This window comes from Strix uralensis, chromosome 28, assembly GCF_047716275.1.
Source record: "Strix uralensis isolate ZFMK-TIS-50842 chromosome 28, bStrUra1, whole genome shotgun sequence".
In the NCBI taxonomy this organism is placed as follows: domain Eukaryota; kingdom Metazoa; phylum Chordata; class Aves; order Strigiformes; family Strigidae; genus Strix; species Strix uralensis.
The window spans coordinates 1,280,274-1,297,818 of record NC_133999.1 but is presented as its reverse complement, the minus strand read 5'-3'; the positions used below and the strand labels follow the sequence as shown (position 1 = coordinate 1,297,818).

General features: G+C 61.9%; 1 protein-coding gene and 1 long non-coding RNA gene across 2 annotated transcripts; one reads left to right on the top strand and one right to left on the bottom strand.

Annotated features, from left to right (window-relative positions):
* Window positions 1-322: 322 nt before the first annotated feature.
* LOC141935655 (uncharacterized) lies at window positions 323-2,654 on the bottom strand. Its single transcript, XR_012626600.1, has 2 exons — window positions 2,577-2,654; window positions 323-656 (listed from the first exon to the last, which is right to left on the bottom strand). It is a non-coding gene; the product is annotated as an uncharacterized LOC141935655 (long non-coding RNA).
* On the top strand, window positions 1,961-4,700 carry ZNF703 (zinc finger protein 703). The gene is made up of 2 exons (XM_074852083.1): window positions 1,961-2,173; window positions 2,536-4,700. The coding sequence occupies exons 1-2, from the start codon at window positions 1,961-1,963 to the stop codon at window positions 3,913-3,915; spliced, it is 1,593 nt and encodes a 530-aa protein (XP_074708184.1). The 3' UTR covers window positions 3,916-4,700.
* Window positions 4,701-17,545: the final 12,845 nt, after the last annotated feature.

The following is a 17,545-nucleotide window of genomic DNA, read 5'->3' as shown; positions in this document are numbered from 1 at the left end:
AGTACTCACCCCCCCCCAACTTTCTCCCATGACCCCACGTCCCCATCCCTTCGCACGTCTCTCCCAAGCCCCCGTTCTCCCAGCAGCTCCCAGTGGAAGCCCAGGAGAGCCAGGGGAGCCGCTCCCCGCCCCGCCGGGACCCCGCAGCCGCCCCACGCTGGACGTTACTCCAGGATGGGCAAGACCAGAGTAAAGCTCCGAGATTTATCCCTGGGCCTCAGCTCCTCATGGCTGATCGCGGTGGGATGGGGATTTTCAGCTTCCCCACCCCTGTGGAGTCCCAGGGGTCTGTGAATTTAATTCAAAGACGACTGGAAAAGGTAACTAGAAATAGGAAGTTAATTGTTAGGAAGTTTAATTAGTTATACAGCGGTCTGCACTGTCACTGGCACATTTTTAAGACTCTGCAAACCAAAGGAAGTAGAAAAGCCCTGAAAGGAAGGAATGTTGTAGGTACGTGGGGGAGTTGCTGCTTTTTGTGGGACCCGGGCTAAGGTGGCCCCGTTGCCGGGGCACTGACCCGCACTGGCGGCTGCGGGTTTACTGACGGCGTGAAACGGTCGGCGGCTGGTCACTGCCCCGAGGACGGAAGATGCGCTGTGAGAGCCACTCGCTGCCGCTGAGAAAAATAATCCGACTGCTGGCGGCCGCCGCACCTGCGAGAGAAAAAAGGCCGCGTGGAAGCCGTGCTGGCCCTGCGGGACCCGCTGCAGCAGGGTGCTGAGCCGCGCCGCGCAGAGCCGTGCCAGGCTGACCCGGTCTGATGCCGCGGCAGCCAGGCTGTGCCCGGGTGTGCCAGCGGAGCCGTGACCAGCCCGGCCGGGCCCGCGGAGCCGTGGTGTGCCGTTCTAAGCTGTGCCAGCAGCACCGTGCCGTGCTCTGCCATCTGAGCTCTGCCATGCTGCACCGAGTCATGCCATGCCGTGCCATGCTCTGCCAGCCAAGCTATGCCATGCCGTGCTGTGCCAGCAGTGCCAAGCCATGCCAGGACATCTGAGCCATGCCATGCTGTGCCGAGCTGTGCCAAGCTGTGCCAGCAGCACCATGCCATGCCATCCAAGCTGTGCCATGCCATGCCAAGTCATGCCATCCCTGCCATGCTCTGCCATCCGTGTCATGCCATGCCATGCTGAGCTGTGCCAGCAGTGCCGTGCTATGCCATCCAGGCTGTGCCATGCCATGCCAAGCTGTGTCAGCAGTGCCGTGCCAGCTGACCCGTGCCATGCCATGCCAAGCTGTGCCAGCAGTGCCGTGCCAGCTGACCCATGCCATGCCATGCCAAGCTGTGCCAGCAGTGCCGTGCCATGCCATCTGAGCTGTGCTATGCCATCCAGGCTGTGTCATGCCACGCCATGCTCTGCCAGCTGAGCCACGCCATGCCATGCCAAGCTGTGCCAGCAGTGCCATGCCATGCCATCTGAGCTGTGCCATGCCGTGCCATGCCGTGCCGTGCTCTGCCCTCCGAGCCGTGCCATGCCGTGCCGAGCCATGCCACGCCATCCGAGCCGAGCCCCGCCAGCCAATACCCCGCTCTGCCCCCCGTGCCGTGCCGTGCCGAGCCGTGCCAGCAGCACCAAGCCCCGCTCCGCCACCCGAGCACCCCACTCCGATCCGCGCCGGCGGGGCCGTGGGCGTCTCTCCCCCACGCGGCGGCGCGGCGCGGGGCGGCGGCGGCGGTTCGCCCCCCCCACCGGCGGTTCGCCCCCCCCACCGGCGGCTCTCCCCGCCCCGGGGGCCCGGCCGGGCGCGGATTGGTGCGCGGCGCCGGCCCCCTCGGAGCGCGGCCGCCATCGGGGCTATTTGACGTGTCGGTGGGGCCGGGGAAGGGTTTCGTCTCGCCGGGGCCGCCGCCGCCGCCGCTCCGCCGCCCGCCCGGCCCGGCCCGGCCCCGCGGAGCCCGGCGCCCGCCCTCCCCCCCCCCTCCCCTTCCCCTTTCCCCCCCCCCACCCCCCCCCACCAAATGAGCGGTGCCCCCGGCGGGCCCCGGCCGAGGACCCCGCCGAGCCGCGGAGCCGCGGGCGCCCCGTCGCCCCGGCCGCCCCCCGCCGACCCGCTGCGCCAGGCCAGCCGGCTGCCCATCCGCGTCCTGAAGATGCTCAGCGCCCACGGCGGCCACCTCCTGCACCCCGAGTACCTCCAGCCGCTCTCCTCCACGCCCGTCAGCCCCATCGAGGTCAGTGCCCGCCGCCCCCCCAACCCCCCCCCCCAACCCCGGGGCTCCCCCCTGCCCGCCGCTCCCGGCCGGGCTCTTCCCGGGGCTCGCGGCTCCCCCCGAGCCGCTCCTTCCCTCCGCCCGCAGCCGCTGCAGCCCGGCTGCCGCCCCCCCCACACACACCCCGGTTCTTCTCCCCGGCCGGGCGCATCGCCCCCCCCCTCCCCCCCGCCATCCACCCGCGCCGCGGCTCAGCGCCGGGCCCGACCCCGCTGGACCCGGGATTTTGGGGGGCGGGATGCGGAGGAAGGGCGGGGGAGGGGGGTTGGAGGCCGGGGGCGCCGTCGGGGTCCCCCCCTGACCCGGCTCCGCTCCGCCCGCAGCTGGACGCCAAGAAGAGCCCGCTGGCGCTGCTGGCCCAGACCTGCTCGCAGATCGGCAAACCGGACCCGCCGCCCTCCTCCAAGCTGAACGCCGTGGCCGCCGCCGGGCTGCCCGCCGCCGAGAAGGAGCCCGCCGCCCGCCCCGCCGCCCTCAAGCCCCCGGGCAGCGGGGACGCGCCCCCCGAGGACAAGTCCAGCTTCAAACCCTACTCGAAGGGTGGCGGGGAGCCGCGCAAGGAGGGCGGCGCGGACAAGGCCGGCTTTCGGGTGCCCAGCGCCGCTTGCCCGCCGTTCCCCCCGCACGCCGCCGCCTCGCCCGGTGGCTCCCGCGGCGCCTCGCCCCAGCACGCCGACCCCAAGGGCGCCGAGGAGAAGAAGGAGCCCGAGGCGGGCAAGCCCAGCCCCGAGGGCACGGGCGGGGGGCTGGGGCGTGGGGTGGCGGAGCCTGGGGCGCACGGCGAGCCCCCCTCGGGCCGCAAATCGGAGCCCCCCGCCCTGCCGCCCGCCGGCCATGTGGCCCCCGTCTCGCCCTACAAGCCGGGCCACTCCGTCTTCCCGCTGCCGCCTTCCAGCATCGGCTACCACGGCTCCATCGTCGGCGCCTACGCCGGCTACCCGTCCCAGTTCGTGCCCGGGCTGGACCCCACCAAGCCGGGCCTGGTGGGCAGCCAGCTGCCGGGGGCCCTGGGGCTGCCGGGGAAGCCGCCCAGCTCCAGCCCGCTCACCGGCGCCTCGCCGCCCTCCTTCATGCAGGGATTATGCCGGGACCCGTATTGCCTGGGCTACCACAGCGCCTCGCACCTGGGCTCCAGCAACTGCTCCAGCTGCGTGCACGACCCGGGCAGCCTGAAGAGCGGATACCCCTTGGTGTACCCCACGCACCCCCTGCACTCGGTGCACACCACGCTCTCCTCCAGCGGCACCCCCAGCCTGCCCGGCCACCCCCTCTACACCTACGGCTTCATGCTGCAGAACGACCCCCTGCCCCACATATGCAACTGGGTGTCTGCCAGCGGACCCTGCGACAAGAGGTTTGCCACCTCGGAGGAGCTGCTCACCCACCTACGGACCCACACAGCCCTGCCGGGGGCGGAGAAACTCTTGGCGGGTTACCCTACCTCCGGGCTGGGCTCCGCGGCCTCCTGCCACCTCCACCTCCCGCCCGCCGCCCCCGGGAGCCCCAACACGTTACCGGCCTCGCTCTCCTTGAGGAGCCCACACACTTTGGGACTAAACAGGTACCACCCCTACGGCAAGAGCCACTTGCCCACGGCCGGCGCGCTGCCGGTGCCCTCCTTGGCGGCCGCCGGACCTTACTACTCTCCGTACGCGCTCTACGGCCAAAGACTAACTTCAGCTTCCGCACTGGGATATCAGTAACTACGGCAGCCCCTGCTCCAGCCTCCTCCTCCTCGCCCCAGCCCCCCCGCTCCCTCCTTGGACTGTGTATTTATTTACTGTATGTTAGCTTAAAGCTGGGAATATAAGTGCATTAATACACCAATGAATCAATGGTATGCAAAAAGTCTGTGTCCAAAAAAAAAAAAAAAAAAGAAAAAAAGAAAAAAAATTCTTTGCAGGTGTGGGGCTTTTATTTTTCCTATTTTGACCCTTCTGTTCCTTTTTAATTTTTTTTTCTTCCCCCATCTTAATTTCCCCCTGAGAAATTCTTGCATGACTCCTGACACACAAGGAAAAAACAAAAGGCATTTTCCTCCTTCCCCCTCCGTGTTTATCATTCTGGGATTCTGTTCCTCTTCATTTGTAAAGTTAACAGATGTAATTTTTTTTTATTATTTTTTTTTCTTTTTTTTCTCTTTTTTTTTTTGCGATGTGTCGGGGCGGGGGGGGCGGCCGTGGCGGACAGACGGGCCAAAGCCCGGCCGCCCCCCGCCCCCCATCCCACGCCGCGGCTCTTGCCTCGGGCAGCCCCGCCCGCACCCACCGCTCCCCACCCGCGGCCGGGCCCCGCCGTGGGGAGCAGGACCGGGGGTGTTTGTGCGTGTGTGTTTGTGTGTCCCCCCCACCACCCCGAGGGGGGGGGGACCCCGACGAGCGGCGGCTCCAGGACCGGTGCGCACCGGGAGGGCGGCGAGCGTGGCGGGTGGATGAGCTCCGGCTTGGTAAGTCTGATTTTGTTAATAAATGACTCTTGGTTATATTCACCCTGTGGTGTCTTCTCTCGTCCCGGTCCCCCCCCCGCCGGTACCGGGGGGGCTCGCGGGCTCTCAGCGCCATCTAGCGGCGGCGGCGCGAGCCCCGGAGCCCCCCCCCCCCCCCGCCCTCCCCGGGGGTGGCGGGACCCGGCCCGGGGACCCCCCCCCCCACTTCCCCGGCATCGCTGCCCGCCCCGGGGGGGGCTCCCGGAGGGGGAAAAGGGGCGTCCGCGGCCCCCCCATTCCTCCTCCTCCCTCGCGTGGGTGCGTGTGGCCGCGGGAGGGGAGCGCCCGGTTTTCTCGTGCGTGGCGGCGGGGGAAGCTTCGAGAAGGCGATTGAGCTCAAATCGATGCGAAGAGCCCCCCCGGTCCCCGTCGTGTGTGTGTGCGTGTGTCCCCCCCGCCCCGGCAGCGATGGCAACGCCTCGTATCGCTGCGGCCACCGCAGAAATTCGGGGGGTTTTTTTTGGGGGGGGGGGATGGAATTGCACCAGAAGCGGGGTGCGGGACGCGCGGAGGGGGTGCGCGGGCGGCGGCGAGCTGGCGCGGAGGCTTCTCTGTGTGCGTGTCCCCCCCATCCCCATTTCATCTTTCCGCTGTCGGTGCGAGGAGCGCGGGGGGGTGATAAACGGCTCCGAAATGGGGATCGCGAGCGGCCGGGCTGTGTCAGCCCCCCACGGCGCACCCCGGCTGCGGCGGGCAGGGCGGGGGGGCCCCCGCTGCCGCCCACCCCGTGCCCCGAGGAAGGGGCTTTGATTCCAGCAGCAGCCCACCCTTTGCTGCGGGACCCCCCGGCCGTGCCCCCGCTCCCCCTCGAAATCCCACGTGCTCCTGTTGCCCCACATCACTTTTTTATTTTTTTTTTTCCTGCCGTTGAGCGCTTTACTCGTGTTGCATTTTGGGTGAGTCATGCAATTAATCCCAGTTAATTGCCTTCTCTATATTGCCTTATGCCCTGTGTTTAAATTCCTTTGTGTCCTTTGAGCTGAAAAATAATGCGCTTAAAACAGGGACTTGTTTTGCCAGTGGGATTTTTTTATTTTTTGGCCCGTTCCTGCGAGCGTGGCCGTGGGCGTGCGGCCGGCGGGGAGGGCCCTGCCCGGGCTCTCCCGCTGGAAATGGGGGAGACTGGTGGTGCTGGGGGCCGCTCTCCCCTCGGCTGGTGTGGGGGGTGGCCAGCACCGTCCTCGAGCTCCCCACAGCTGGGGGGAGGCAGGTTTTGCGGGTCTGTGGCTACCCCTTGCCCCCGCTGCAGTCGTGGCTCAGGTCCGGCTCTGCGCGCGGTGGTCCCGGCTCCTTCGCGGGGGGCGTTTGCCGGACGAGGGCCTGGGATTAGCAGGGCTGGGCTCGGAGCAGAGGGGGCTTTGCGGCGGCTGTTTGCTCAGCCCGGCAGGACAGGGGGGCCAGGCCTATGCTGCTGCCACCGCACCGGTGTCCCCCCTCCCCGCGTCCCAGCCGGATGCTGAACCCTTTGGCTCTGGGCGTCGCGGCCGACGTTTGCCGTGCGCAGGGCATCGGGCAGAGCGCCGGCGGGGCAGCTCCTGTGCCACCATCCCCTGTGCCGCGGAGCTGCGCGGTGGCATTTGAAGGCGTTGCCGGGCCCCCCAACCCCTCGGGAGCATCGCTGCTCCCTGGATGTGGCCCCCACTCCCACCGGTGATGCTGCTCAGTGTCGGCCTCGCTGCTCCCCGGCGTCAATCACGGCTCCCGAGCCGCTGCTCCGAAATGCCGCGCCTGTCGCGGGTCCCTGCCGCGGCATTTTGTGCCACCGTGCTTCTCCCCGCCCGTAGCCACATGCCACGGAGTTTCTCCCCCAGCTGGGGAGAGCCGCGGGGCAAGAGGGCGATGCCGCCATGCCTGTGGCCATCCACGAGGCACAGTAGCCCAGCGTGGCCGACACTGGGTCTCGGGGCTGCTGCGGCCGTGCCGTGGGCCAGCTGGCAAGTTGCTGCCGCGGAGCAGCCCAGGCAGGGGCTGAGGGGCTCCCACAGCCCCCCATCCTGCCGGAGCCCTTCTCCCAGGGCAGGGTGAACTGCCAGGCACCAAGATCCATCTCCCCCGTCCCCCCAAACCCCTCCTCGCACCAGGATGCTCCCAGCTCCAAAGCTGAGCCCGTGCGCCTTCCCTCCGCCGACGGCGGGAGCTGGAGGCTGCTCGGATTCGTCCTGCCGTGCAGAAGGTTCCCCCAGGAATATTTTTTTCCCTCCCTAAAGACTGCAGCACTGGGGCCAGACTGTGTAGACACTGCAAAGTATCATCTGATAGCAGTCGGCACTCGGGGGCTTTATCTGGTAGGGAATGATTGTGTTGCCAATATATTAAATAACTCCCTATGTAATGTATGCCCAGGTTATTGCAGAATTCATTTTATAATAAGAGCGCTGGGATGCACTTTATTAATCATTCTGTCTAACAACCTGCACTCCACAGTTTCGGTTTGATTTGATTCAATCCTGTCTTTCTACAAAATATATGGCTGAGTGGGTCGGATAATGTATGGCTTAATTTAGAGTTGTATGGGTTTGAATTACCATTTTCATAATGTGCTGTGCATTAATGTGTTGCATCATTTATACAGAAAAATGTGCGAGGTTTCAAACCTCTCCAGGAGGCAAAAGTCACCTAAAGGGAACGCGGAGCGACAAAAAAAAAAGGCCCTTTCAAACCCAGCTGGCAGGGGGTGGTTTGGGGTGGGGTAACGCAGGTGGGTGTTGGACACGGGGCCGGCGCGTTCGGGGCTGCACCGGCTCCCCTCCCCGTTGCACAACGGCAACTTCTCCGGCTCGCCCCGAGCTGCCGGCGACCTCCAGCGCTTGACTCGCCGGTGACCCCGGTGCCGGCGCTCGCCGCAATCGCGCCCGCCGTCAGTCACCCCGCGCCACGAGGAAAAAGCTCTGATTATCCAAATACAGTCATTAAAGGGGAAATGTGTTTTTAGGACTGTCAGAGTGATTAATGAGGGTTAGCAATCCTTGCAAATGCACTTGTTTAGTCTAACTGGCAGCCTCTATTTTCCTATTGATTTATTGCGGCAGTTGCCGGGGCCGTGCAGGACCGGGTGCTGGGTGCAGGCGGGCGTGCGGGGCTGCGCGGGTGCGGCGGAGGGGCCCGGCCGAGCTTTGCTGTGCCGGGCCCTCGGAGGCCGCCGAACAAAGGCAACATTATACCTTGTGCTGGGGAAGGAATGACTTGGACGCACATGCAGAACAGCTCCGCCGTGCTGCGTGCCATATAAATATCCCCGTTTGTAAAGCCCGAAGCCCATCTGACCGCAAATGATCTGTCCACCTAATAAATATGTGAATGAAAGAGCAAGGCCGTATTTTTTTTTGTTGTTTTCCTTCCTCTCCTGCACGCAAATCCCCGATGTCTTTTAGGTGATGCAGAGGTGTCTGCCCGCAGGCGTACAAGGCGTTTCAGAGAGCAGACCGGAGCACAAAGTCTTCGAGGGCTGGTGCGCGCCCGCCAAGAGGAGGTCAGGTCAGGATGCAGAGGCAAGGGCCGGAGCAGAAGCGATGGTGGGTGGATGAGAAGTTTCTCAGCTGCATAAAGCAGCTTTTCTTTCTGCGTGAGCCCTGGTGGAAGCCCCGGAGAATACGGGCTCTGTGTTTGTCCTCGTGGCCTGAGTGGTGTGGAGCTCTCCTGTTCCCCCACCAGCATCCCCGCGACCGGCCCGGAGGTCAGGGGTTTGCTTTGGGGGGTGCTTTGTGCCGCGTGTGCTCAGAGCAGACCCGGAGGGACAGACCCGTGCTCGGAGACGGCCCCGGCAGCCAACGCTGCTGCCGGCAGAGCTCCTTCTGCCCGGGGCTGTGTGCCAGAGCCGGGACAGTGGAATGGATGGGGCAGCCTGGGGGCACCGGGCTGCAAAGCTGCACCCCCGGTTTGCAGCCGTGAGCGTGGCCCCGTGCCGCAGCCTGGCGCTGCCCTGGCCTGTGGTTTGCCACCAGCCAGTCCGAGCAGCGGGACAGCACAGATGACGAGAGGCCTTGGAGGAGGCGAGTGGAGAAGAGCAAAGACCTCGAGGTGCTCAGGGAGCTCCCCCCAAGCCAGAAGAGCCTGGGCAAGCGCCCCGGGGCACTGCGGCAACCAGGAACGCTGCGGGTGGGAGAGGGCTTTCATATGGCTTTGCGTGATGGCTGAGGAGCCGCTGCCGTCGCTTCCCCGGCCATAAATTGGTGTGCGGCGCGAATCCTCCCGGCAGCACCGGCGGCAGCGTGCAACAGCGACGCACCGACGTCCCCCCCACCGCAGCGGGACGCCCGGTTTTGGCTGGTCACCAGTTACCCCATGGGAAGTGCCCAGCGTGACCCGTGGCCGTGGCTCCCCCCTTCTCCTGCAGCGTCGGGGGCCACTGGCAGAACGCAAAACTCTGCGGGCTGAGCCCAAAGCGGCGCAGGGCTGCAGCCGTTCCCCGCGGAGCGCGGCCCCGCTCGCGCAGATTTACACCGGTGCGCGTGTAAGTGATCCCGTTCATTACTGTGATGCATGGTTAATAGTTCTCTCTCTGTTTATTATCATGATGAATAACTGAAGAGTCGTAATTCTGTATACACAAACGTCTCAGCTAAACGCTCGCTGGAGAACGCTGGGGGAGACGCTCGGCTGACAGCTCAGTTTACAGAGAATATTCCTGTAGCTCAATTCACAATAACAAACAGATTTCCACAGACCATAATGTTTTCTAACACGGTGTTTATGGAAACCTCCCGGAGCAGCTTCACCGTGACTTCATCCCACCTTCCAGCGCGGTGCACGAGACGGGACGGAGGGGCCGTGACCCCCGCCAGGATGGACCCAGAAGAGCCGTGGGGACGCCGCTGCCGCAGAGCTGAGCCCGCGGGCCGAGCAGAGCTGGGGGACACGCTCGACGCCGCGCAGGCTGTGACATGACCTCCGCCAACACCTCGTGGTCCCAAACGCCGGGATCGTCCCTCCTGGCCTGATAAAACCCGGAGGCAGCCGAAGGACATGCAGCATCCTGGGCACCCGGCAGCTTTGGGGGGGCTTTATAAAAGCCAGCCTGCAGACACCCTGCCGGAGCTGAGAGCTGAAACGGCCTTGGTTTTGTCCCCCATGTCTGCAGGAGGGCAGCTCGCCGGCAGCACGCGGGACCACACCAGTGCTACCACAGCAGCTCACGCATCTCCGCCGGCCACCAGTGCCTCACTGGGAGTGGGAGATGCTGCTGCTCCAAAGAAAAAGGGACCGGTGGGAGCCCGGGGGTACCGGTGCCGCCTCGCCAGGAGCAGCTCCCACAGGAGGGGTGGTTGAGGGGTGCTCTGAGAGTGGAGGACAGAGGAGAGGGGGGACTGAAGCATTTAAAGATGTGCTGGATCTTTCTTGCTAAGCCCTCGCTGCCTTCTCTGCGCTCCTCTCCTGCTGGGGAGGGAGGAGAGGGGAGACTGGAAGCACCCAAAAGATTTGCTGCATTTTTCTCTCCTGGCTCGTTTGCTCGCTGCCACCCAGACCCGGCTGATGCCACGCTCCTCTCCTGATTTCCACCCTCTCCTGATTTCCACCCTCGCCAGGCTGGGAGCGGGAAGCAATTAACCCTTTCGCCATCCCGGCTTGGGGCCAGCGGCCACCCAAGGATGGGGCTGCCCGTTGCCCCCTCGGCGAGGCTGGGAGCCCCGCTCCGCCGGGCAGAGCTCCCACAGAAGCGACTGATGGTTTCTGCTGGAGCCGTGGATACCTTCGTGGGGTTTCATTCCAGTTTCCTCAGCGACATCCGTGGGCTGGAGCAGGACAGCAGCCAGGTCCTCCCTCCAAGGTAGGAAGAGCCATGTTCTGTGGAAAATGTCTCTGCCACGAAGCAAAGCGCGAGCCGGGCTCACAGGGAGCTGCTGATTTGTCACAGGCGTGGAGCAACCTGAGGTTTGCGAGAAAATTATTGCTCAACCTGCCCCAGACAACAACCCCTTGCACGGCAGGGCTGGGAAGGAGAATTTGCTGCCCCAGCTGCTGGAAAATGGAGCCAAAAAGCCCTTTGTTCTTTCTGGGGTTTCTGCGCGTCTCTCAGGCTCTGGTTGAATTTTGTATTAGGGACAGCTGCTGGGCACACACCTCGCCCGCTCCTCCAGCTGCACAGACGTGCTCAGCCCCGATTGCCGCCGTGATAATTCCTGAACTTTTCTGGCTGCTGTGCACCGGTGGGGGAATCCTGCGGCGGGCACCAGCGGAGCCCCGTGCCCACCGTCTCTGGTCCATGGCTGCCTGATGAACCTGCCCGGAGTCCCAGCCCCAGCTCGGGTCACTTGCTGGTGCGTCCTGGTGCGAGGCAGAGCCCGCAGCCCTCCAGGCCACGAGGGAAGCTCTCGCAGCGTTGGGGTCTATCGTGCTGGTTTTGGGGTCGGGCTCACGCTGCTTGAGCACTGGGGGTTGCATACAGCACCCGGCACGCTCGCAGGTGAGTGTAGAGGGAGATGGAGGCCAGGGCTTGGCAGGGGATGCTCCGAGCGGGCCAGGGCAACGGGGAGAGCTCGGCACGGAGCCACGGCACAGCCAGAGCGTGGGCAGTGGGCGCAGGAGCCCCTCTGGCTCCCGGCCTTTTGTTGCTCCAGGTTGCACCCGACTTTGCACGGCTGGCAGCCAGCAGCTTGCCCCCCAGCACAGCGCAGCAATGGGGTTTTGGGGGAAAAAGGGGCAATTCTCTCCATGGTGTGAGCGTGGGGTGGAGCGGGGTACAGGGATGCTGCCGGCACCCCGCCACCACCCCGGGGTGCCCCTGCTCATCCCTCTCCCCCGTGCTCTTCTCTCCGCCGCCGTGAACGGCCCTTTTATCTCTTGGGTAGGTACAAATGGAGCTGTCAGATGCGATCAGCCCCACGATATGACAGGTTGCGGGAGCCGGGGCCCCTCGAACAGAGCAGCCTTGTCTGTCAGAGCCGCCTGACACTCCCCATAATGGCCAGATGGATGAGACTCTGAAAGTAGGGCCCGGCGCGTTTTCAACTCTATTTTGGGTGAAAACACTTCTTGAAAGATCTTGAAAGGAGCTGGCAGTTTAGTAGTTCAAATGATTAATGAGCACTGGCTCTGCCGGGTGGATTTCTCGCGCCGTGCCAGCAGCTGGGCTGCTCCAGCGGGCCAAGACACGCTGCACTCCCCCCAGCTCCCCCCGCGCCCCCCAGCTCCCCCCAAGCCCCCCTGGTTTTCCCGGAAATGACACCAACGCGACAGGCCCCGCATATGGAAAAAGTTAAATATAAATTACTGCTGAAAGAGGCCTCGCTGAGCGGAGTTAGTTAAAGATGTTTATGGATTCAGAAACACGGGCCTGCATATGTATTTAGGGATGACAAATGTGATTCAATAAGTAAGGAATTTCTCCGTGGGCTGAGGCGGGACCCGCGCGGCGCGGGCGCTGCTCTGGGCTCTCCGGCTCGGCCGCACCAGCGCCATAAATCCTGCAGACAGGCTCCTTTTTCCTTCCCGGGCAGCTCGGCGTTTTTTTTTTTTTTTTTTTTTTCCTGGATAAGCCCAAGTCACTGCATCTCCCGCACTTGGGACATGACAGCGTGGCTCCGTGCCTGGACCCTCCGTGTCTGTCCCCCGGGGTGGCTTCGGGGGGCTTGGGAAAACCCGATGGATGCTCCGTGCGGATCACTGGGGACTGCGCCGTCCACACCGCCGCCGGTGCCAGGCACGTCCCCGTCCCCAGGCTCCCCCGTCCCCCCCGGAGAGCCGTGCTCAGCGGAGCAGCCGGACCCTTCAGGACTGTCAGCGGATGATTAATGACCAACAACTCCGAAACTGCCCCCATTGCCAGTTTGGGTGTTGTTTGACCTGGTGCTTAATGAGTTCAGACATAGCTCAAGCCGCTCCTCGCGGGCAGCTGGGCAGTCTCCTGGAGCCCGCTGGGGCGGGGGCACGCGCGTGTCCCCCACCCAAACTGCCCTGTGCTCCTGCCGCTCTTTAGCGTCTCGCTTGGGGCGCGCAACATCGGGGGCCTCACCAAACTAATGCAAGAAACCCCTAAACTAAACTCCAGCTGCTGCGGCGCGGGCCAGGCAGGGGTGCCGGATCCATGGTGGGGGTGCCGGGTCCCGCGGGGGGGTTCTGGATTTGGGGTGACGCCCCAGCGAACCCGCAGCGCAGGAGCCGGCCCCTCGGCTCCCCCCGATCCCGCTGCCTCTGTGGGACTCGTGGGGAAGCGCCTTTCGAGGGGGGGTCAGCGCCCGGCCGGGCTTTTGACCGACAGCCACATTCCTTTGTCCTGATTTTATTCGTTAGCAGCGTTTGGCCTGGACACAGAGACAGCTAATGAGGGACTGAGTTTATTGCAGTTTGATTTTTCTGTTAAAACAATACAATAAAATAAATGCACTTGGAAATCTGGTATGTGTTTGTACATAGTAGATTTATGGCTCTGGAGGCTTCCAGAGAGACGCAGCCTTTCATTCCCTTCCTTATTGGAACAGATCATATTGCAGAGTTTAAAGGGCTCTGGAGTTGTGATTTATTTGAAGGGAGAAACTAGGGAAATCCAACTATCTGTTCCCTGGCTCAGATCATCCAGTAACTCCCCGGCCAAGGGGATGGATCTGCACCTCCTCCACGGATTTTTCATTTTTTTAACTCCTGTCGCTTACATTATCCCGCTCTAAATATATCACCGAGACAGGGCTGACTCCTGACCTGGGCTTCAGCACCTCGCTGAGGCTTCCCCAGCCCTTCCTGGAATCCCACAAATAAATCACCCTCCTGGAGCCCTTTCCCAGCTCCTCCACGCTGCTCACGGGACAGGACCTGCGCGGGGCCGGCCACTGCCTCGCTCCAGAGCAGAGATCAAGGCAGAGATCTTGTTTTTATCTCTGGGATTGGGTGATAAATCCGTGCCACTGGTCCCTGCTTCCTTTCAAGGGAGCCCTTTCCCCTCCCTCGGTGCTCTCGCGGCATTTGCACAGCCCCGAGCAGGGGAGAGCACAGCAGCTTGGATCCAGGTCAGGATTTGTGCTTGAAACCCTTTTTCATGCATTTCCTAACCCGCCAGCCCCTGTCTTGTTCCTGTGGCTCAGCCGGACCTGCCGATGGGGGGACGATGCGGCTCCGTGCTCCGGGCCAGGGCTCTCGTGGCCGCTTCCCTCCCGCCCTCACAGAGGAAAACTGGGGTTTGCCCCAATCTGAGGTTTTCTGCACCCCAGGGATGAAGCACCTCGATGGCTGCTGCGGGGACGACCGGAGCATCACCACGGTGGCTCGACACTCGGATCTGCCGTGGCGCACCCCAGCGCCGTCCCCACCATCCCAGTGGTTCCCATCGGCAGGAACAGGGTGAGACTGTTCCCCCCAGCTCGAAAATGGGCTTTTTCTAAAGCATTTGGCACTTGCAGTCAGGAACTCTCTGGGGTTTTGTGCAAAACCCCTCCTGCTTCTCCCTGGTCCCGGGTGCCTCCGGGACATTTGGGAATGACCAGTTTGGGTCCCGCCAGCAGAATTCATCCTCCCCCGTGCCGTGTCAGGAGGCTCACGAGAGGAGATTTCCCTTCTCCTCCGCTGTGACCATCTTGGCTGCAGGGCAGAAGAAGAAAGGGGAGGAGGTTTCCAGCCCGGGGGGGCACCAGCTCTGGCAGCCACTCCATCTCAGCTTCTCCAGCCCATGTTTTTCACAGGGTATTTTCTCCCCCCGTGCACAGACGGGCTCTGTTTGCCATTAGCTTCCCCTCCTCTGCCCTAAGAGCTGATCTGAGTGCTAATTCTCACGCATGTTTCGGGTAAATCTACTTTCTTTCCCGGGATGAATTGTGGTTTCCAAGCACCATTAATCATTTCCCTTTAGAAAACAGCGTCGGGGGGCTGGAAACATTGCTCCTTTATTTACTGGGAGGATGACCTGGCACGCTGGCGCCTGGCCACGGCACTGGCGTCTGCGGGACGACGTGGAGCGTGGAGCGAAGCCTCATGGTGAGTTCCCCTCCGCTGTGCCAGGACGGCGGCGTTGGCTCCCACCGGGACCGTCCCCACCAAGAACAAACCCCCCGGCCCCGAGGTTGGGGGTGAGCGAGAGCCTGTGGAGCATGAGGATGGAGGATGAAGAGGAAAACGCTGCCGAAATGCCACGTTTTAACCCTTTCTCAAGAGCCTCTTCCCAGAGGGGTTGTTCCCCTGAGAGCTTGCTGGCACCGTGAGATGTCGTGGCAACGGCAGAAATGCCGGCGCTGTTCTCTGCCTGCCCCAAGTGCCCCTCGAAATGCCTGGGACGTGAAATCAGGACCCTCCGCTTATCGCCCGCCGGCGGGGCTGGGGTGGGCAGCGAGTCAAAGGAAACTTCTCCTGCCCCGATTGCAGCGAGGGTAAAGAGGTGCAGCGAGCACATGTGAGCGGTTTCCTCCGTTCCAGCTCAGGACTGTCAGAGGATGATTAATGGCCAACGCCGCAGAACTGCCTTGATTGCCAAGTGCTGTATTGTTAGCACTGACATGTAACGAGCCCGGACATACTTTAACACAATTCTGCACCATAATCTGCAAATAACGTTCGATAGACTTAATTTGTTAAGTATTTCCCCCCGCACAGTCCCTCTCCCCACCTTCTTTCCCTTTCAAAGCCGTGTCAGAGCGGGCAAGGGCCCGGCCGAGCGCCCTGCAGCCCCCCAGCCCCTCCACAGCCCCGGCAGCCCCAGCTCTTGCCAAGGATTTCCCTTGCCAGGCTCAGCTGCTCCTTTAGGTTTTGGCGAGGGAGCAGCTTTCTCTCTTCTCCCCAGCCAAACAAAAAATTGACTTTTTATGCACTTTCAACCCTGTGCAAATTTGTTCCCTGCTGCTGCCATACTCTGGTAAGAGCTGCAACAGTCACTGGCAATTTTGGGGTTCTCCCAGATGACCTCGGGGCTCCCCAGGCCAATAAACAGGTCACCACACCAGCCAGCACCCAGGTGAGGGGCCCCTTGACCCCAGAACGGCTCCCGACTACCAGGTAAAAGCCCCGGCGGAGCCGCCGTGAGTTGCACCGAGTGCTCACAGGGCACATTTCATCCTCGAGGCACTTTACAAACATCGTATCAAATAGTTATTAGACACCACCGTTACCAAAGCACTGGGTTTGTCTTTTAGAGCAGCTTATTCCAGGGGTGCCAGAGCGGCCGAGCGTGAGGAGGTGAGCTGGGCTGTGCCGGAGGGTGCTGGGAGCAGCAATGGATGGGGACAGGGATTGGGGACGGGGATGGGGATGGGATGGGATGGGATGGGATGGGATGGGATGGGATGGGAATGGGCATGGGATGGGATGGGATGGGATGGGATGGGATGGGATGGGGATGAGATGGGATTGGGGATGGGACGGGATGGGATTGGAATGGGGATGGGATGGGGATGGGGATGCAGATGGGATGGGATTGGAATGGGGATGGGATGGGATTGGAATGGGGGTGGGATGGGGATGGGATGGAGAAGGGAACAGGGATGGGGACGGGACTGGTGAGCAAGAGCTTTCCACCCCACCGCTCCAGCTGCGCACAGAGGTAACCTTAAACGCCAAGCAGGAACCGTGGGGACAGAGTTTTTCCACCCCTATTCACAACTGTCAGGCGGTGATTAATGGCCAACAGGCTCGAAATTGCCTTTATTGCCAGCCCGGCATTGTTACTTGTGACAGCTAATGAGGTTGGACAGACTTTTACACAGCGGAGCAGCCCCGGGGGGTTCGGTGCCCCGGGTGGGGGGACCCTCCCTGCTCTCCAGCAGTGGCCAAGCCCAGGCACATCCCAGGGGGGCTGCCCCCCTGCCATCCCCGGGTCCGTCCCCAGCGGGGCCAGGGAGAGGCAGCGGGCAGGCCGGGACCGCGGCGCTAACGAGAGCGCTCAGAGACCTTCAAACTTGTCTCAATTAACTTCGCAGTAAAACCTGCGAGATATTTTTACACAGGCTCCACTGCAGCGGGGCGGGGAGGAACGGGGTAGGGATGAAAAAGTTTTCAAGTGCCGGAGAGAAGCGGGTGTAATAAACCATTTGTTCATATAAAAAAAACCCCGTGCTGTTAAAAACCAGAGAGCCACGGCACAGACACCACCAAATGTTCCTGGCCCCGGGTCAAGAAGTAATGATTTTTTTGGCTTTTTTTTTTTTTTTTTTTTCAGGATTATTACAAATAATATTTACCTTTGTGCTAGTTCACATCTTGATGCTGTTAAACACGTGGCCGCAGCTGGTTTCCCATTCAGGGTAATGATATAGCGCCGCTGTTATGAAGCAAAACCTCGCCTGCAAGCCAGAACACCCCACATTTAAAAATCTATTACTTTTCAATATTATATGAATGTATTTTGCTTCAGCTCAGAGCAATTTCCTAGTTTACCCTTATTAAACTGAGAGGGGGCTGAGCAGAGGTGCTTGATTTATGAAACACATACTAGATTCATTAAAACCTTTAAAGATTTAATACATTTTATCAAGGCCTTAAATCTGGGCAAGCGTTTTAAAAAAAACCTAATACAGGGTGTATTTCATCTCTGGCGCCCTTTTGCGCTTATTTAAGAGCTGTAAAATTTGGATTGACAAATATCGCGGATATTTCATTCCTTATTTCTAAACGGCACTGAATCCTCCTGACAGGTTTGTTATATATAACCCTCAGAGATCTATCAAGTGTAAAGATCAAATTATTCTCCTTTATTGACATTTTATACGTCTCTCCCATGTTTTTTAAGTCCCCTTCAACAATTACAGAGGTGGAAGATTTAATATGTTTTCGCCCGGCCTGTCACTTTTCCCGCTGTTGCCCCTCTGTCTGCCCAAACGAGCTCCAGCGGGGGACCGGGGGCTCCAGGGTGGGGGAGCGGGGGGGCAGCGGGGCCGTGTGGGGCCCCCCGGGCCGGGGAGGCCGGTGATGGCTCCCACGCGCGAGCCAGAGGTCAGCGC